Consider the following 21,811-nt stretch of genomic DNA (forward strand, 5'->3'; position numbering starts at 1 on the left):
ATAATAAAGTTTTTTCTTTCAAACTTTAGCTTTCTTGACTGCTCTTATTTTGTTAAAGTGTTGTTTATCCATGAAAAGAGCTGCTCGAATTCTCCCATTGACCTTTTCTCTTCCTAGAATGTTATTGTTATATGGCTAACAATAATTAATTATTGGCGGCTGTAAAGCTATTCTTCTCAAGGTAATTGAACTGTAATACTCGCCTCTCTTCTAGTCTACTCTAATGGTCTAATGGTGGGTTTGCGCTATTACCGCACTTGGACTGGACCCGGCGCTTGGCTTGGTAGTTAATGCTCTGTGAGCCCGATCAAGGCCAGTTATTCTTACATTATTGCGGCGGCTGCTTAACTCAAGGTCAATATCTTTAGCCTTTAGCACTAGCCTTTAATCACTAAGCTGATTCGCCAAAAGCTGGCTTCATTCGAGGGAAGTCAGGCGGTTACCATGGCCTGAGACCGTTGTCTGGATAAAGTCCAATTTCCCTTCAAGTGAATTTATGGCATATTTAAATTCCATAGAGAGGGCTTCTCGATGCTTCTCCAGCTTAACAAGGGTGGCCATGTTTGGAACGGCAGGCGACTAGTCTTTCTTGCCGTCTCTTCTGGTCGCTTTCGAAGCCCATTTTAGTCAATTTCAACGAAGAAGAAAATCCAACATAAAAATAAAAACAAATCCCTTAAAGTAGTCGGAGCTCGAGGAAGACATGTCTACTCCATATCATAGCTAAGTCGGACCCAGCCAGAAATATTTTTTAACACTGCATCAATGAATCCTTTCATATTGAACTGTTGTGCAACTTAATCATTCCCCTCCCCCCCTCTTTTTTTTTAAATTAAAATCTATATTCTGATTTATTTATTAATATATGTACATTTATGTAGATATGTAAATGTGTCTATTTTGTGAATGATTTTCAGATTTATTAATTTTCTTTTCAAATAAAAAAAAAACCTGTGACGATCAAGTAGTTTGAACTTCCGCTGTCGTGACTCTAAATAGCTCTGGAAAGAAAGTCCCCTGGAACACCGGAAGTGGCGTGACCTAGGCACTCTATGAAGTCATAAATTGTCATAAATGGATATCTGGATGGGAGCAGTGCGTATTCCCCGCATTTAGAGGGCAACCAAACATTTAGTCTTATGGCAAAACTTAAGGTTGACTTGATGATTTGAAGTCTCAAGGTAATTACAGTAGAGTGAACCCTGATTGAGATTCAATAAATTTACAGTGGAAGAATAGGATTGCGTGTATCCTCACCATAATCAACAACTACAGAACAACACACAATTTCTAACAAAACAGACAAGACATTTTCTTTCGAAGCAACGTTGCTATTGATGACTAGCTCATCAGGAAGTCCTGCCATAGCATAAGGATATAGCTAGCTAATACCCTTAGGCCCCGTCACTGGACAGACTTGGAGACAAACTTAGAGGCAGACAGAGGTTAAGATATCTCGACAAACAGACAAATATGCAGAAATGACAATATGAATGACATAATAGGAGACAAGATATATATATACACACACAATTAGAAATATGGACAGACATTGAATCACAGCGGCACATACAGGCTACAGAAAGACGGAAAGAGACACCGACAGATGAGAGGACAGTGATGTCATTAATTAAGTGCTCAAATTTTGTGTACAGCATTCTGGAGGGGTGAGGCGATTACTGATAATTCTCTCTCTCATACCTACAAAAGCAAATTATTGTAAGCACAAGGATCCTCTCTCTTGTGTTGTTGAGGGGACCACCCAAAGTTCCGCTGGCTGATATTGTAAACAACTAGTCCTCTCTACCACACCACTGTCTTATCGGATGACGGATAATTGTCGGTCTGGACCATTCAGATATCTTCAGACATGGACAGCGAGTCCAAGAGACCTAGAGAGGGGTTGAGGGGTTGGATATCTTCTCCCTCAGCGAAGCTGTAATCCCATGATCCCTCCTCAACTCTCTTGCCAACTTCCAGCTGCGGTGGCGTTGTCGATGACGACTGTGCGGGAACGGCCATCTTGAACGGTATTCCCTTCTTGCACAGCATGTGGTGAGTGGCCGTCAGAAGGCGTGAGTAGCTGCTAGCATTGTACTCTGGGGGCGGAGGATTTGTGGGCAGCAACAGGCTGTCCCGTTCACTGCGCAAAAGGAAGAGGGGTGGGCGGCGCCAGCTCTCGCCGTCGTCCAGCGAGTCGGGGAGGGGCTTGCACCTGCTCTCAGGCAGCAGCATGATGCAGAGCACGGAGAGCACAGCGAAGGAGGCAAAGATGACGTGGTGCAGAAAGTAGCCGGCGTTGTTCTGGAGCTCCATCAGAGAGGAGGCGGCAATGCCCACGCAGCCCGCCGCGAACACCAGGCCCAGACAGCCACCACTTGGGGAGAGGTCAGAAGAAGGGAGGAGGGAGAGGAAAGAGGGAAGATAGGGTGAGATATGAAGAGTAGAGGAGTGGCGATAGAGAAAGTATGAGACGACGAGCCGAGGAAGAAGAAGATAGGGAATGGAAAACAATTCAGCTGAAATTAAATGCTCTTCCGCAGTGCTATAGGCATATTGTTTCTGCGAGGTCAATGAAGCATCTGGTCGAGTTTCTAATTGTTGTTAATTCTTCAATTTAGTGCATTGATTTGCTAACATGAAAGGGTAGAGGTTTCCTTATATGGAAATATACTGCACACAGATGGAACATTACAAACCATTTAGTATCAAATATTTAACAATGCTGCTGTATAAATACTTAAGGGATATTTCGTACCGTATGACTGTGGGCATGATCTCGCTGGCGAAGAGCAAACTGAGCATTGCCAGGGCCTGAGAGGAGAGCAGACCCACAACAGACAGGACCATGAGGAGACCGTCATGCAGGTCTACACACACAAAAAAAGTTTTCATAGTATGTCATCCAGAACATAAAACATCACACCCTACAACTACAATTTTTTATTAATGCAACAAACTATCCAATTATTCATTTTTTATATGTGGTGTAATGAAAAAATTTAATTAAGTTTTTCCATCCGAATTCTCTCCAAAGTTTGTCAGCAATCCAATCACTTAATTAACATCTATTGATATTCTTTTTTAACTTCTGTGTGATAGAAATGTAAATTGACCTGTCGCTAAGTCACGACCCCTGTCGTTACCATGACGAACTCAGACAAACAAACCAGACTAGAAAACACAAACATATGGAAAAATCAGCTGACAGTATATCAAAGCAGGTTTTGGAGAAGTTTTGGGCGGAAAATTATTAATTTCTTCCAGAAGCAATCAAAAGGGAGTACAATACGCTATGGAGGAGTACATTCAAAACTTTAAAATACATACAGAAGGTGACAAGCTTAAATTAATTTGGTATTCTGGCCTGCCACACAGTCTGATCTACATTACACACACTCTTGTCTCGTTGTGGCTTGGGAAAAGGGATGAAATGTACCCCATTCTGCTGACTCGCGGGATACCGACTGTCCATGTTACATGTACCCCAAGCACATCGTTTGAACCATGTTTTTCAATGTAAATCCACCATGAAATTGTTATATTATGGCTCCTCCCTGTTGTTTTCAATGGAGTTGTCCGAGCTGATGTCCGAGTATAGTGGATGCTGGAATGTCATTGGCTCATCTGCGTTCTAAGGGCAAAGCTTAGTGACAGGTCAATTAAAAGTACCTGAACATATCCCTGTTTTCTAAGTTAAACACACTTGTCCCTCAACAAGTGTGCAAAGAGCTGTTATTAATTTTTTGGCCCATTGAGCAAACGTTTTGGCAGTTTCTGCAGGTCCAAACCGGGGAAATTGACAAGGCCAATTCAAAAGTTGACTTACTCCAACCAGTTTATATTTTTTGACAACCTCAGTCCATATTTCAAGTGTTCCTTCTAAATTTAAGTTTTTATCTTTTTGAATTGAAAATTGTTTACTACCTAGCCTAGTCTGAGGAGGAGCCTGATATAGATTTAACTCAATGTCCGTCCATCTGGCTTGATATTTTTGGCAGCACCAATAAACAATGTATCTGATTTGGGCAGCATAATAATATTCTCTTAGATCTGGCAGTGTTATGCCCCCCATTTCCTTGTCTAATTGGAGTGTCTTGAATCTTATCCTTATTCCTAGCTCCTGCCCAAATAAACAGATATCATTTTAACCCAAGCTGTAAATTGGGTGAGATTCAGGGACCCTAACTGGAGTCTGTGAATCAAAATTATGTGACGCGGCCATTTGTTTCCAAGATGTGATTAACAGAGTACTGAACCCCAAAAGCAAAATTTGAACACAAACAAAAACGATTCAACATATAAATGAGTTGACCTCCAAGGAAAGATGAGGCTCTCTTACCTCCTCATCTGTTACCCCGGTGGTGGGTCGGGGGTGAAGCCCCTCAATAAGAAAGGGCCATATGTTAAGGGTGGCTGGCGAAAAACAATAACTCTACCACCACCGCCCAACGTAACGTGACTCATACGAAAAATTAACCCGCCTTTCCCAGACTAGTTGAGTCAACTGTGCGAAGCCAAATTGCTATAGTTTCAGTCATTTTAGAGCCATTCAATATTATAACAATCATACCAGCTCGTGAGATATGCTCCCATTTATCTTTACACAGTTTCTCCTCTCTGGAAACCTTGAAGTTTATCCCTCGCTCTTGCTCTCATCTTACGTTGTGCCTCCTGGGCCCCCATGTCCGAGTGGATCAGCATGATTGTGCACGTTGTTTAGAAACAATTCCCTTTCTCTTAAGGTTGTTTCTTAAACCCGTTGTACTCCTTGCGCGATGTGCCCACTGTATTTTCAAGGCCAAGTCCTGGGTTAGTGGCAATTGTCTTCTGAGGAGTTTCTCAATAAACAGTGTCAGAGTTTTCTTCTTCCCCCTCTGCAACGCCAAAGATTCTTATATAGTTTCTGCGGGAGCGGGATCCCAGGTTGGTTAGCTTGCGCCGCATGGTTCTTTGCTGCTCCAGGCCGGTGCAGAAGGCCTCGTCACCGCCGCCGCCCATCCCTCCACCTGCGCCACATGGGACTCTGCTTCTTCAACTCATTCAGTCAAATTGTGCACTTCTGCCACGAGATTGTCAAGTTCACCGTTGATTTCTTGTCCATTGTGAATCATTTCTTGTCTCAAGCCGTCATTGTCCCCCATTACGGAATTTTATTTGTATTTTATCGCCTTAATTATGTCTGTGGAACCCATGCTTGTTCCGGGGCTGGCCTGGCTTTTGCTAGCTTGAGCTGCTCTGGTTTTGCAAATTTTTTCTGTCAAATCAATGACTATGGTTTTCGGCACACTTTTGTGGCTTCTGGTGGTTCTACACTGGTTCATCTATCGTTTTTACTGTATATTAGGTTATCGAGTTATTCAGAGGATAAATTGAGATATGTCTGGGAGCACAGTGTCACATACGTCTAACTACTCCATTGTCCAAATCGGAAGCCCTCCATACACTGCACTTTTAAGTTAAATTAGGTTAACAGAATTCAATGTGTTGTCTATTCAATGGAGAACCATGAGATTTAAAATGCATACATTCTGGGGAAAGTGAGATAGTAGATGCACAAGGTCTGTCCTGAGTTTGAACATTATTTGTTGGGACACCTACACTGTACATCTTCATGTTTGGGGACAAACTGTACATGAAGGGACACGTACATTGTAGTCAAAACAGGATTGGAGGAGAACTTGCTAAAAACAGCATTGGGAACAGGTTTGTACTTAAATTGTGGCATGTGTGGTCCAAACAGCATATTCAGTGACATTGTGATACATTGTGCGGATTGAGCAGTACATGTGGGGCAATAAATATTGCGGGGACTTATGATGTAGGGCTGTCAACAAAAGTTTTGTTTCGTTGACTTTCGTGATAATCAGATAGTAGTATAAATTTGTATAAATTATTGATTATCAAAAATGTTGAAAATATGAGGGTTGAAAACCATATAAGGACAACTAGCGCTGGTTCGATAAGATACTTAACATTTTACATATTATGTAATAATGTAGACATTGTGGGGACTGAGCGGTACATGTGGGGACATAACATTATGGGGACTGAGCTGTACATGTGGGGACATAACATTATGGGGACTGAGCTGTACATGTGGGGACATAACACTGTGGGGACTGAGCTGTATATCAGGGGATATACGATTGTGGGGACTGAGCTGTATAAGTGAGATCACCTACATAGTGTGAGTGCCAGCAGGAGAAGTGAGGACAGCCCGGTGAAGATGGCAGATAGAAGCAGGATGCTGCGGCGACCGAAGCGGTTGACAGTGAAACAGAGGAAGAGGCAGCTTAGAGCTCTGGTGAGGACCCTCAAGAAGTAGGTGAAGTAGAAGTTTGTGGTAAAGCTGTGCAGGTTCCTTTTGAAGCAATACTGTATACCTGTCCCAATAAAGCTGGAGAAACAAGATAAGACAATAGTGAAGGAAGTCTAGGGTGAAGGTAACGCTGTTGAAACTACTGGTTTTATAGCTAATAAAACAATAATAAAAAAGCTCAGAAGCATCTTAAACATGTTTAACTCTAATTAATGTATATTATTTCTAAAAGGGTCCTCAAAACCAGTGCTGACTTCTGGACAGTGCTGGAATTCTGAAAATCTGGATGTCAGATTTTAGAAAAGGTGACATGGCTTTCAGATGAGAGCCAGTTAAAAAATAATAATAATAATAAGATTAAGATATAGGTGAAGAAGAGGATTCTTACAGAGTGAAGCTGAGAATCAGACAGTTCCTCCAGACGACACGGGTCTGTCGGAGCTCCAGGACTGTGTGGAACTCTGGCTGGCAGTTGTCCCCATACACAGAGTCCATTTCTGGGGGAGGGGGAGGGAGGCAGGGGAGATAGAGAAGGAGAGAGACACAACATTTAGACAGACAAAGGCAAAAAGATAAGAGACAGAGTGAGAGTGACAAGTGACAAAAGAGAGAAAGAGACATACAAGAGAGAGACAGAGAGAGAGGGAGACGAGAGAGACGAGAAACAAAGAGGAAGACAAGAGAGTGATCTTTAGCCGTTAAATCCTTCAATTCTCACTTTCTCAGAGCAAGAGCGTGAGCGTGTGGATGTTTACCAGCCAATAGGCGCTCTCCTGGCTGGTTCTCGTCTCGGAGACAGAGTGCATTCCTGAAGGAGAACATCTTGAGGGACCTCTTGGCCTGGAGGAGCTGGGAGGTGGACAGCAGCCAGCGGGGAGACTCTGGAAACACTGACTCACAACTGGGGAAGCAGGAAGCAATAGGCAGGAAACAGGAAGCAGTATTTGGGAAATATGAAGAAAGACAGTAAACGATGAAACAGGTGAACAGGAAAATGTTTGTGTTGCAAGTTTTAGTTGAAGGATAAATAGGTTAAAAAAGCACTTTGTGATAGAATGTTAATTATTGCTATGCTTATCTAGGCTTGCTTGCTATTGTTAATCCAAGCTTCCTTGCTAATGCAAAACTAGGCTAGTAAGTGCTAGATAGCGCTGACCACCAGTAGGAGAGCAACAGGATGAGGGGCAGCGTCGCGACGCCCTGGAGAATTTTCCAATCACGGCATAGGACGACTAAAACCGGCAACAGGAGCTCTGCCCCCACTCCGAAGAAGCCACCGATCATGGCGACCATTAGGCGATGAGGGGGGTCGCACACCTCCAGCCCTGAGGAAAGAAGAGACAGGTTGTAAGGGAAAATCCATGTTATTTCATTTGAATAAATTAAGCTTTGTTTTCTTCAGGTTGTGTCATCTAGCCACCTCATGTGTCATGTGATTTTTTTATTTTATTATTATTATTAATTTTTTGTTTCTAAATGTTTCTAAATTATGCATTAACAAATTACAAAACTCTAGTAGGGAATTCCCCTCCCATGATGTATGGAAAATTACATTGCGGCAAGGGTGTGAACTGTGTTAAAAGGCTGTGGGAAACTAGATTCTGGGCTCACTCACTACTAGCAATATCTCAAGGAAAACTAAGAAATTGCCACGGCAATTGGAAGATGAGATGAGAGAACAGAGGGGAAGATGGGAGAACAGATAGAAAGATGAGAACAGAGATACAGATTAGAGAAAGCAGAGGAAGATGAGAGGATAGATGCAAGGGAGAAGAGAGATGTGGGATGGGAAAGTAAGGAGGGATATGACATCCCACACAAAACAAATTTATTGGAGAGCAAACTCAGAAGATTTAAAGGTGGGGTTAAAAACAACGTTAAGTGAAGTACATTAATTAACAATGTGAAGACAGAACAGTTTTGACGTTATGTCAAAGACATCTCTATTATTTGGCAGAGATATACAAGTTTTATTAGCAGCTAGCCCAGCTAAGTGTGACCCCTTCTGTCTCGTAATACACCTTTGTACTTCAAGAGTTTCCCGTCACTGCATCGCCCTCAGTCCTTCATGAGAGGATGAAGAAGTAGGTTGTCATTCTTGTCAATACCCAGGGATTAAAATTAACGACGTCCCGGGGACGTAATTAATTGTCATCGGGAGGATCAATATTCTCTCTCGGATCGACCTCGGGACGAAGAGTATTTAGTGGGCACTGACATCATTTTTCTATTTAAGTTTTCAACACTTTCTGCGAACCCGAACGGGTTCGTGGTCGGTGGAAAAGACTTATGTGAAAAGGTAAATGGAAAAATGACTGAGCTTCGTTCAATTGGCTGGCGTGCTCGCGTTTTTGTTCTTCAGTGAAACGCAGAGACTGTTTGCAAAAATGGTGATGGCCTCTTTACACTGCCAAGCCGGTTCGGTCGCAGCTTGGCACGCCCGGCGATTTCACCGTCTTATCTCAAGTTTCCTGTGTAAAACCGAGGGGGTAAAATCCCCCGTTCGTCATGGCGCGGGCTTTCTTGGTTATGAAAATGTGTCTATTTTATACGGAGCCTACATCTGCGGATGAGCTGTAATGTCATCCGTACCCGCTGCCTAATATCAATATCGACCCGAAGCAATGTTTTTTTCAACAATTGATACCCGCACCCGCCCGTTCATCGGGTGACCAGACGTCCCGATTTTGAGTTGCGTGTTCTGCGTCCCGACAAATGCCTGTCGGCACGCTAAAATGTCCAACCACTATGAAATGTCCCCTGTTGTCAGCGATTACATATCCAACGTGGTCTTATTGTAGCCCGATCAATAACTAAAAGCCACATAGAAAGAATAAAGCATCCAGCATATTACAACAATGTGTGAAGGCATACGCAGCAGGGATGATCGCAGTGGAATGCTTATGGAAACCCCGCGGACGAGCACTGGGCGGAGATGTTCGCGCATTTCAGACGCAGGGAGATTATAGAAAAGTATATGTCTAATTTGTCCGTTTGCCGTTTGCCTAGTCAATATGTTAAAACTACTTAATATTTATTTATTTATTTATTTCAACCGTGACCTGCCCGCAATTCCACCAAGTATTAGGCTTACTTTTTTTCACGCAATCCACCCAACCCGTGGATTATCCATGGTGTCCGCGGGTATGACCGCCAACCGCACATCTCTAGTCTAGACCTCTTTAGAATAATTTGCATACTCCCGAATGTTTTTATTTTTTTTATGAATGAAGACACGCGCATGCAAGAATGAGTTCACGTCTGAGTGTAGGCTACAAACGCGATTAACTAGGCCTATTTACAAGTGCAAAAACGCCAACATATTCTTTATTTTACTGACCACCACAAATGCCTCGTAAGGACAGTTCCTCTGCGTCTCTCTCGTAGATCGCTCCATCTTTCAACGTCTTTGTTTAATGCGACTGCATCACCTTCTCTTACGTAATCAGCAGCTTGCGTATTTCACTTTCTCTCCAGTTAGAACTGCTCATAATGATATTGCTGCGTTGTCTCTGTGGAGACAGCACAACACCTCTACCCAACCCCCCCCCCCCCCCCCCCCCCGGAACCACGTAGCCGTCGGATTTACATCAGAATGAAACCCAATAAACCGCCAATGTGTGTAGGGTCCGGGAGGGTAAATTGGGGTGCTAGCTCAAGCAGGCAATTTACCTCGGGCAGTGTAAACACGCTGACCGTCCCGTGAAAAAGGCGTGAGCAGCTCCTGCTGCGAGCGTGATTTCTCCTGCATGAAACGGGTGAAGTCGGACTGGAGGTCTCGCCTAGACAATGACACTCTGTACAGCCTCATGCAAATCATGCATGATCCTCCTCTTGACGAATACAACTCACTAAATGCAGTCACTAAATGGTGGATTAGGTTACTGGCAGAAGGTCACATTGACTGAGGGTGTTGGTTGTCATCTTGAAGCTAAACAAATCTAGTCTGGAAGTAAATATATTATTTTATCAACAAAGTGTATTGTGGTTTTTTAATATTATCAGTAAGTAATAACTCAAAATGTAAAAAAGATTCTTGAGAAAATTCGGGACGATTCGGGACGGCTCAAAATGTTTCTCGGGACGTTTCCGGGACGGTGGTGAAAAAAGCTAGTTTTGACCCCTGTCAATACCTATTGCTAATCTCCACTATTCTAAAATTTTGTCAGTCCTGGCTAATTAAATAAATGAGAGAAATAGAAGCAAAACCAGATTTAACGTTGGTGATGCTTCCCATCACTGGATAGGGCTCTTGGCTAGTAAAGGAATGATGTTTGATACTAAACTTGTTCCTTTAGACTGACCAGTAAGCAGCTATGGATCACGTTGGCTGTGTAGCGCAATCTTATAAAAGGACAGTTAGAAAACAAAAGTTGTGAACACCATAAACATCATGTAGTACGCGGCCCCCTATTTGTTAAGCATTAAAGATGAACTGAACTGAAATAATCAACATCGATAACGTGTTAGTTATGACCATTATAAAAAAATGACAAAAAAAAATATTTAAAAAATCAATATACAGCTTTTTTTCAGCAACTAAAGAAAATGCGTCTGTTAGTATTAGAGCGGCGACATTTTCGATGACGTCACTGGCATGGTAGGACAGGTCATTGCTGCAGACACGCAAACGTCTTCTACACTCCACGGCGGAAAATAGTGATTTTAATATGGCTGGTTACGCGATTGAGCCTGTGAGGGGACATGCCTGTAGTGTCCGACTACCACCCGGTGGAGAGGGATACATTTCAGGCTCCAGCTCCACCTTCGGATCATGTGGGTGTGACTGGTGTGCGTGTGGGTGCTGCCGGGGCATGGACACTGCCGTTGAATCGGTCTGCTGCCAAGGGGTCCCGGTCAACCATGACCATCTAATGGTGGGATTAGGTTGCATAACCATGCATAGGGCATTTCGGATGCTGTGCGGCGAGAGAGAGGTTTTGGAAGTGGCCATGCTGTCTCTAAGGGACGTCCGAGCGGAGACGCTGGAGCGCCCCATAAATAGCAACCACAAGTAATAAGGCGAAAATGATCTTTCCCCCTTCATTTTCCTTTGATGCGTTTCAGGAATATCTCCTTAAAGACGGACTCATTGCGAAAACCCATCGACCTGTACAAACGCTGTAGTATCTACATATTCAAGGCACTGGTTCTCGACAAAAAAAAGTCAAGCGCATCAAGCCTGCGAGCATCCAGCCTGGGCGCTGTATACAAACATTCAAGTCAAGGAGGAGATATCAGTTGTTAAATCTTTTAGATTGAGTAGAAATAGTTTTTAATGTACAATTAGTAATTAAATTGACCAAGGGGCTTTATTTAAAACTACAAAAATAATAAAAATAATACAAAAAAAACCCTAACTTTCAACGCAGTTGCTTCAGGCGTCCACACGAATCCTAACACGAAACCGCATAGGTCCGGTTTTATTTGAAATCACCCTGGGACCGTGGACCTATTAAAGAACATGGTTTATTATCTGCCTAATAACATGGTTATTATAGGAATGGTTTCACCCAAAAATCGGCTCCGTGTGGACGGGGCCTGAAAGACATGTTAGATGCACTTTGGGAGATATACCCGCGGATGAGCATAGATGCGAGGCAGATTCACAAGTGTTACATTTACTTTAGGTGGATGTTGGAGTTTTACTTTCTGGTGGATGTTGATGGATATTGCACAGATGAATATTGCACAGATACATCTTACTATGAAACTACTTCTTCGAGTGCAACTCCCTCTGCATCAGCAATCGGCCAGTCGGTGGTCATCAAGGTGAGTAGAAAGGGACATATGTGGAATTTCTGTTTACAGACCCTCCGTGGTTTGATTAGAAGCTTGGAAACATATATGATTACCCCAGCTGCCTTGGCCCTATATAATTCATTACTGCAGCCAGGGGCAATGCAGTATGATCCTCCTGAAGACCTGGTTGTTTGCTTTTCCGTAGCCATTTCAGCGAGCCTTGGAGTCTGACTCATTACCTGCTATGGCTGCTAGAGCCACAGAGTAGGAGTAGGTTACCATGCCAGTGACGTAGCTGATTGTTGAAATCCAACATGGTGACGCCCCGTAACATAAACAACACTTTCACTGTACAATTTTATCCCTTTTAGCAAGTTCAGCCATTTTTAGTTATTGTACCAATGAGAAGGCAGACAATACATCTGTTGTATCAACTAAACTTCAAATTTCAGTTCAGTTAATCTTTAAGGACTAATCTCACATGATACACCTTTAAGCTGTTAAATCAACTACCAGTTAACTGTCCCTAAACCTTTTAACTACGAATTTGACTCATCATACTGAACATTATTGATCCTAAAAATCTGACAGTGAGACAAAAAATGCTAATATGGAAAAGGTTGAGTCATTAAAGATAGATTTAGCTGACTAACAAAAAAGTGACTTGACTTTTGAAGTGTAAGTGAAAACTTGCACTTAGAACCCCCCAGGGAAACTCTGTGATACTTTATTTTTATCCTTTACGGCATTGTCTAGGAGTATTTTAACGAGTGATGTTATATATGAAATGTGCCACACACACCTTGCTAGAACCCTATCTTAAGCTATCAGAAACCACAACCGCAGCCCAGATTGACCTCCACACACACGTTAGTGTACCCTCTCACCATTGACTCACAACTTTTCTCTGTTTTGGGACCTCAGTGGTGGAACGAGCTCCCTACCGATGTCAGGATCGCAGAGTCGCTCACCAGCTTCCGCAAAAGACTCAAAACTCACCTGTTCAGAGTTCACCTCGACTCTGCATAGAAACCAATGCACAGCCACCATTGAATGTTGTACGTCCTGGCACTTGTACATATTGCACTTATTCAAGGTACTTAATTGTGTAGCATCTACAGTAGCTGCTATCATTGCTTTACACGGGGAATGGGTTAGCCTAGCGATTGTAATACTTGCACTTGGTTCTATGAACATCTTTACTGTACCGACAGCGATATATTGTTTCACTTCTTATGACAAATGTACTTATTGTAACAAATGCACTTATTGTAAGTCGCTTTGGATTTAGCGTCTGCTAAATGCCCTAAATGTAAATGTAAATGTCTGAAAAGAGGGCAAAGCAACCGGTTATACCAGCCAATCACCAGCCAGAGGGTCATTCATATGCGTTAGGGTCTTAAAAATGGACAGGAACTTCAGTCAGTAGATGAGGCCTTGGAAATAAATTCCCTGAAATATACCCTGAAATGTCCCTGAACATTTATGGATAAAGGGGACGTATAATACCTGTGATGTCAGAAGCTGCATATTTTCAAAACAGCTTGTAATGGCTATTCACACTCACACCTGGTGGTATAATATGTCCCCTTTAAGAATATGTGACAGATCTTATTGGTAAATTGTTAAACAGGGAAACATGAAATCCTACACCTCATTACTGGCGTCCTGAGGCAGCATGTAATGTGTTATTTGCATTTGGAGTGTTTAAGTTTAAATGGAGACACCGAAATATGTTCATGCACGGAAGCATTGAATGCACGGAAGCATGCAACGTTGAAAGATATTTGAATTACTTGACACCGACGTGGATAGGCACCTTGTCCAGGACGGCATAATTTCACGATTACACTCGTTCCTTTAATTTCTTGGAGGGAAAAGTAATGGCTACTTCCATTTAAAGAAGGCTGTTTTGGGATTATTTGGGCTCGCCATTCCTGTTTCCCGTTGACTCACTTGTGTCCTTGTGTGTCCGACTATGCGTGCTTTTGAATGTGTGTAAACAACACCCACCCAACTCTACCTCTGATTGGCTTAATGTGACATGTTACTCTACCTCAGCCCATCGTTCGTCATTAATGCAATTGTCTTGTGCCCACTAATCAAGGAAGAACAGTAAAGAGAGAGAAAGAGATCTAGTAGGTCTGAATAAAAAACTGCTTCAATTATAGTAACGCACCGTATAATGATTGGAAGAGTAATCTATTACTCGTTACTGAAAAAAGTAACGCAGTTCATAATGCCGTTATTTATATTACCGTTAGCCCCATCACTGCTTGAGATAAAGTAAATGGTGTATTCAATATAGGTTCTGAGCCACTTCATGAGATATAGTGAGATATATGTAGAGGGTGTTGTGGATCAGATAGAGGATGTGGGAACTAACTAGAGATGAAGGTTGGGAATCAGATATAGGTATGGGAACTAACTAGAGATGAAGGTTGGGAATCAGATATAGGTATGGGAACTAACTAGAGATGCAGGTTTTGATTGTAAATCATATATAGTTATGGGAACTAACTAGAGATGCAGGTTTTGATTGTGAATCATATATAGTTATGGGAACTAACTAGAGATGCAGATATCAGATATAAGATGTATGACCTTACTGAAGATATAATAGATGTGTTTTAGGATTTGAAGAAATAGGATTTGGGACTCTACCTGAGATATAGTGGGTGTACTTTAGGATGTGTATTAGTATAAGATGTGTGACCTTACTAGAACTTTAGGGTGTGGATCCTGGCGGAAGATAAAGAAATGTATCAGATTTAGAATTTGTGACCCTAATAGAGATGTAGAAGTGTTTCAAATATAGGATCTGTAACCTTACTGGAAATATAGGAGGCCAGCAGGACCCCGGCCAGCATGGCTCCCTGGGCCAGGCGCAGCAGGAGAAAGACTACAGGGTTGTTGGAGATGCAGAGTGCCACACCCAGCACACTGCTCAGACTGACAGAGGTTAGAAACCCCCGCCGCCGGCCCACCCTGGGGAGAAAAGCACACACAGTGCAGCAACAGTCAAAAGCTACTTAACAAAATAAGTTTAATAAGCTGTTTCTGAAGGATTGGCCAGAACGTAAGGCTACTCATGTTTAACTATAACTATTTAGTCATTTAGAAGAAGGAAGAAGGAAGCAACCTTAAAACCAGCATATTAATGTAAAAAGAGGTCTGTCTGCTTCCTTGAGCATCTTCAAGGGAGGTAGAATCTTACCATTGTGGTTATTTCTTGTGATTAGCCAATAAGCTGTCACTCTGTTACACTATTAATAACAATGACTCAACATATTAATATATATTGCTTTTCAAGCTACTCAATGCACTATACATAGTGAGTGAGTGGATATCACACCTCTTCTACTAACAGTGAGAGGTGAGGAATCATCAGAATAGCGACCAGGGGCCCATCGGTTGGCCATGTTGTTACAAGAGCCAGGGCATCCGGGACGCCACGCTAACAGCCATGTGATCTTCAGTGACCAGGGGGAATCAGGACCTCAGTTTAATATCTCATCTGAAATACAGAAACTAGTGGCAAAAATCAGAAGTCCTCACCAGTCACACAGTGTCCCCAGAAGAACATATCCGAAGGTCCACCCTGTCATGAAGCAGATGTGCTGCAGAGGAACCTTCCAGTAGTCTCCGCACACCAGGTCCCACTGCACAAGGACACAGGAAGACATCACATCATACAGGAAGTAGCAGATAGTAGTAGACACAAGAACTACTGATTGGCTGGAGTCAGTTACTGAAAAAGCACGCAGTACAAACAACACACACAGACACATTGTGTGTGATTTGTTGAAAAGTGAATCAAGTCCCTGTATGTTGAATTAGAAAGTCTGCTGACAGCGTTATTGCATTAAACAAAGTATGCAGCTCAGGGTCAATGACTCCTACTTCCCCCAACTCCAACTCTCGCTCCTTCTCACTATGGTTCTCATTCTCTCTCAACATATTTACATGTTACTGTATTTCCTTATACAGTCATAGAAAAGAGGAACTTGAACTTTGTTGTCTGTTCTTACACTGTAAGAGCTGCTACATGTTTAGCATGAGACATATTTCCATTAAGAAATAGACGTTGGGAAACACTAGCAAGTAGGTGCACTTTCCAGCTATAACTGTGAGGTTGGAGAGGATAAATATTTGAGCTGTCAAATGTCCTTATCACACATAGTGTGTGTGTTTGTGTGTGTGTGTGTGTGTGTGTGTGTGTGTGTGTGTGTGTGTTTAAGCGGTGTATCACACGTGGCTGTGTTGCTTTTTACCAGTGGGCTAATGGATTTACCTCTAGGTAAGGCAGCTTAAAGTAAGAACGATAGCGAGGGAGTGGTGCGAGGTTTTGGTTGTTAAAATTGAATCTTAGAAGTCGGCGGCTCACGCTGATTCTACCACAGCGGGACGCCAAACAGAGAGAGGACTTTGAGCGACGATGCAATAATTCAAAGTAATGCAGGGCGGAAACTAACGACCCTGGAATTAGTTTATCTGGGATCTCCGATTTGATGACCATGCCTAGTTACTCTCAAAATAAACAGTATCCACCCAAATCTTTGCCCATCTATCGCTTCTCTCACCTCAGTCACGTAGTTTCTGATGAGTCCAGCAGAGTGTATGTACTCCCATCCCCTGGTGCACGACACCTTCTGCTTTGGGAGGTTTTCGTTAAAAACCGAGACATTTCTCGGGTATTTAAACAGTTGACAGTGACTGCGTCTGCTGCTGTTGAGCCAGGGGATGGTGATGTTGAGGTACCCTTGCTTGGAGTAGTTGCTGAATAGGAAACACGAGGGCAGCAGCCGAGGGTCCGGTTTGCAGTGGTACAATTCCGGCATCAAAGTGTAGAAAACGTCGCAGAAAAGATTCAGCATGACCGCAAAGGTTGGGAACCAGCTGAACAAGACTACCAGCCGGTTGAACTGTCCATAGCCGCCAGACCCGGGGTAAACCTTGGTCTCATAGTCCATGTTGGATAGAACACTGATGTGGAGCCACAGACGACCCGCTGGGAAGAGCCGCCACACGATGCACATGTAGGAGGACCTGGAGACCAGCTTCCCAAGGGGCGGGAGTTAAAGGGGATGTTCATTAACAGACCGGTTGGTCATCTCTTGTCTTCGTTAGAAGGACAACTGCAGAAAACAGACCCTGGATAATTGGGTCAGACAACTGTGAGAAAGCGTGTCCCCCTCTTAACCAAATACGTTACAACTAGGTGATAATGTCTTGTGTTAACTCATTTTTTTTATATACTGGCGCACAGTGTTAGGCAATAATAACACTATAATAGAAATATAATAGAATAATAATAGAACACTATAATAGAATTATAATAGAAATACTGTAACTTTAGGAATTCATATTGAAATCAAGAGCAAGAGCCTACTACTACTAATAATAATAATACATTTTATTTATAACGCACTTTACATCAACTTATTGACCTCAAAGTGCTACAATGCACATTAAAAGAAATACTACTGTAGATTGTAAAAAAAAAAAAAGTCATGACAAGATACACACCCCTTGTTAAAATTGTATCCCTTTACTTTATTCACAGAGAATTCACAGCATAATGATATAGCTAGACCTATGGCTATTGCTTCTGTGGGGATAGACACTTTTTTCAAAATTACAAATGACAATCAAAGGGCTTCAAATTTTGATTTTAGTGGCTATACATGAAGAAATGGAAATAAAAGTCTTAACAGATCACCTGTTACTACCAAATAAATAAACAGAGGTAGCATGCAGCCAAACAAGGCTGGTAAAATTAACTCTAGACTGGTGCGCTGGATGGTGTAGGTGCATTGGAACGGAGAGCGATTCTTTTAGTTCTAGGTAACCGATGGAGGCTTTCCATCAGAGGGGCAGAATTCAAGTAAGACGTTACCTCTGTTTCTACTGACATGGGTGCATCAGCCGAGGTACTGACCTGTTCATCAAAAGAGAAAAAGACCTCCTCACTTGGAGTGACCGCGGCAGGTTGAGGGGCTTCAGGCAACCGTGGTGAAGTTAGTTTGATGTTGGATATTCGACAGATATTCGGATATTCATTTCCTATGGAAAATTGCTTTTTGCTCATTAGCTTCCGAGTTATAGGACCCAGACACCCTAGATCAATGCAGATCTTTCCTGCTAAGTAGCGCTAATAAGGCACACCTCACTAGAAATTCATATTTTGTACCTCCTATTTATTTAATCTTTTTCCAAATCCCATTAATTTCCAATGGAAAATTGATTTTGTCAATAGCTTCCGAGTTATGGGACCCAGACAGCCAATATCAATGTAAATCTGTTCTGCTATGTAGTACTTAAAAGACATACCTCACTAGAAATTCAAATTTTGCATCTCCTTTTTTATTAGAATTTTTTAAGAATCCCATTCATTTCCTATGGAAAATGGCTTTTTGCTCAATATCTTCCGAGTTATGGGACCCAGACACCCCAGACCAATGCAGACCTTTCCTGCTATGTTGTACTAAGACACAGCTCACTAAAGATTCATATTTTGCACCTCCTATTTTATCTGAACTCTTTAAAAATCCCATTCATTTCCTATGGAAAATATTAGACAGATATTCGGATATTCATTTCCTATGGAAAATTGCTTTTTGCTCAATAGCTTCCATGTTATGGAACCCTAACACCCCAGACCAATGCAGAACTATTCTGCTAGGATATACTAATCAAACACACCTTATTACATGTTTTCCCACTTTAATTGTATTCATTTTCTAAAGCAAAATGCAGAGCCTTTCTGGTATATGTGTATTTTTTGGTTAATCTATTAATTAATTGTAGTCTTTTGCACCTACTATTTCATTCACAATATTTAAATAACACCCTTCTTCCAGATATCAGAAAACAGATTTTTGCTATACCTTCCACCAGGGGCACCAGCAGGCACATTGGAATGGAACAATTGTTGCATTCAGCATTTTGTTGCTGTTTTTCATTGACCATTTCATTATGGGAACTTACCAAAATAAGTTTTTGCAAATTATATTTTAGCTTCAGACCTTTCTGTAATATTTCCTTCTTGCAATCCATGGCAATGAATGAGACTATGCACAGTATAGGTGTGAAGCGATTTTCAATCAACGCAGCTGGTGTGTTTTATACACTCAACAGAATCTTTTGGTGATCAGGCATTGATCTTCAGTCAATACATTATAGCCTAGGGTTAAAGAAAGTAGAAGGGACCCAATATGACATTTTATATGGCTGTAACCAGAGAGAATAGATGAAATGGAAATGTGTGTGTGTCTCTCCGCCCCCCACCCCCCATTCATGCTTTCCACATTTTCTGATGTAAACACACATTTTAAGGTTATATATATTTTTAAATCATCTCAATTCCGCAAACCTGATGACACTCAGACTAGATGATCTTCAGACCAAGCCACAAAAACGTACCTGTCTGATTGTTCAGCACCAAGTTTATTTGCCCGTAAGAAGCTATAAAATATGGTGCCAAAGCCACTAAACAGGAACTGTGTTAACAGCAATGTAATGACATTTCAAAACTAAACCTGGTGCTTGGACAAGGCACAATTTTCCAATGGAAAATATTTCTTCCTCAACCTTGTCATCGGCATAAAACACACAGCTATGGCCTTTTCTTGACTTCCTCTAACTTCTTGTTGTCCATGTTTAAGCAAAGGGTATGGAACCACTGGTCACATTTATCACACTGGATCTGTTGAATTGAAAAAAGAATAAATTATTTAGTCATTTCCATGACTTTGTCACTTGGTAGGACACTTAGGTTTAACTGGTATGCCACCAGTGTTGGGGAAGTTACTTCATTACTTTACTACCATGCACAGAGTAATGCCTTATGTCACTTGCTACTTTTGAGTTACCTGACCCTCCAGGTGAATTTAATTGAATTGAAATGTCCTTACGGGGCAATTTGGTTCACAACAGGTAAATAATAATAATAATAATAATAATAATAATAATAATAATAATCATTTACATTTATATAGCTCCTTTCTCAAACCCAAGGTCACTTCACATAGTGGAAATTAAAATACAAACAAAAATAATACAGAAAAAGAGAAAAACAAAACTAAATAAAAGGAGCCTAGGAGAAAAGATAGAGCTATGTGTTTGGAGTGGAGGAGAAGTTATCATTAAACAGAAAGGTCTTGAGATGAGCTTTGAAGAAAGGAAGAGGACAGTTATGCCGCGATCCAGATGTATGGTGCTCCCGGCTGTACGAGTCGTAAGGTGTAGGGCTAGGCTACATCTCCCAGCTGCGGCATTTCACGGAGGCACGCCCCCTTTTGGTCACAAATAAAATAGGAGGTGCAAAATATGAATTTTTAATGAGGTGTGTCTTGTTAGAACTACGAAGCTGGACGGGTTTGCATCGGTCTGGGGTGTCTGGGTCCCATAACTCGGAAGCTATTGAGCAAAAAGCAATTTTCCATAGGAAATGAATGTGATTCTTAAAATATTTAAAGGGGACATCTCATACCACCAGGTGTGAGTGTGATTAGCCATTACAAGCAGGTTTGAAAATGTGCAGCATTGTGACATCACAGGTTGGCGTGTCCATCTATCCGTCACACATCTAGATGGACACGCCCACCTGTGATGTCACAATACTGCACATTTTGAAAACGGCTTGTAATGGCTAATCACACTCACACCTGGTGGCATGATATGTCCCCTTTAAATAAAATAGGAGGTGCAAAATATGAATTTTCAGTGAAGTGTGTCTTGTAAGTACCACATAGCAGGACAGTTCTGCATTGGTCTGGGGTGTCTGGGTCCCATAACTCGGAAGCTATTGAGCAAGAAAACATTGTCCATAGGAAATTAATGGGATTCTTAAAATATTTAAATAAAATAGGAGGTGCCAAATATGCATTTTTAGTGAGGTGTGTCTTTTTAGTACCACATAGCAGGACAGGTCTGCATTGGTCTGGGGTGTCTGGGTCCCATAACTCGGAAGCTATTAAGCAAAAAGCAATTTTCCATAGGAAATGAATATCCGAGTATCTGTCGAATATCCATCATCAAACTAACTTCACCACGGTCAACAGGCATCAGGGCTGCAGGCTCCTCCGTTGGAAGGCAGCGGCGCTCCGTTGTAAGGAGGATGATTGAAGTGATGTGGTCTCTTCTGGTTTCCTCTTTTACCCAGCGCAGCTTAAACTTGAGCAGTGAGGTGGAAGCCATTAGTGCAGCTTTGGAATCATTGTAGCAGCAAATCGAGTTTTGATTGCTCCCACAATAACCTCTGGCAACCCAGTGGTCATTGGCGATAGACCATTTTCATTGCGAAGGTTTTGGCCATTAGAACCTCTAGCGTTGGTTGAAACGTCCCATGAAAACAAGTGCCCTCACCCTTTAAGATGTCCAATGCGACTTTGAAAGGCTTCATGACTGCACAATATTCTTTGAGAAACTGGTATTCCCTGCCATTCATACATTTAATCTGTGTGCAGAGATTATTTATGTTAGTGAGGGGCATTTCTGTAATTCGTGCATAGGCGTTATAGAATGACGTCCACCGTGTTACTGTGGGGACAATCAACTTTTTCTCACCAACCTCTTCCAGACAATCTGATGCGACAGTGGAGCGGCTCGTCTTTGTCCACAGCGCTGAACATTTGGCTGTGGAACTGCGGAACACCGCTCTTAATTCTGGATTGGTTGCCAACCATTTATCAACCTCATTGTTCACAATTAGATTAAGTGTATGGGGTGCGCATTTATGGTGGG

General features: G+C 42.0%; 1 protein-coding gene across 1 annotated transcript; it reads right to left on the reverse strand.

Annotated features, from left to right (window-relative positions):
* Positions 1 to 1,854: 1,854 nt before the first annotated feature.
* Positions 1,855 to 17,159, reverse strand: slc22a31 (solute carrier family 22 member 31; the record flags this gene model as incomplete). The annotated part of the gene is given in 10 exon segments (XM_079737415.1): positions 1,855 to 2,377; positions 2,759 to 2,870; positions 6,186 to 6,400; positions 6,711 to 6,819; positions 7,078 to 7,223; positions 7,479 to 7,647; positions 14,898 to 15,052; positions 15,623 to 15,726; positions 16,648 to 17,055; positions 17,058 to 17,159. Coding segments are annotated over 10 exon segments (2,043 nt in total).
* Positions 17,160 to 21,811: the final 4,652 nt, after the last annotated feature.

The sequence above is a fragment of the Pollachius pollachius genome, assembly GCF_949987615.1.
Source record: "Pollachius pollachius genome assembly, chromosome: 5".
NCBI classification, from domain to species: Eukaryota; Metazoa; Chordata; class Actinopteri; order Gadiformes; family Gadidae; genus Pollachius; species Pollachius pollachius.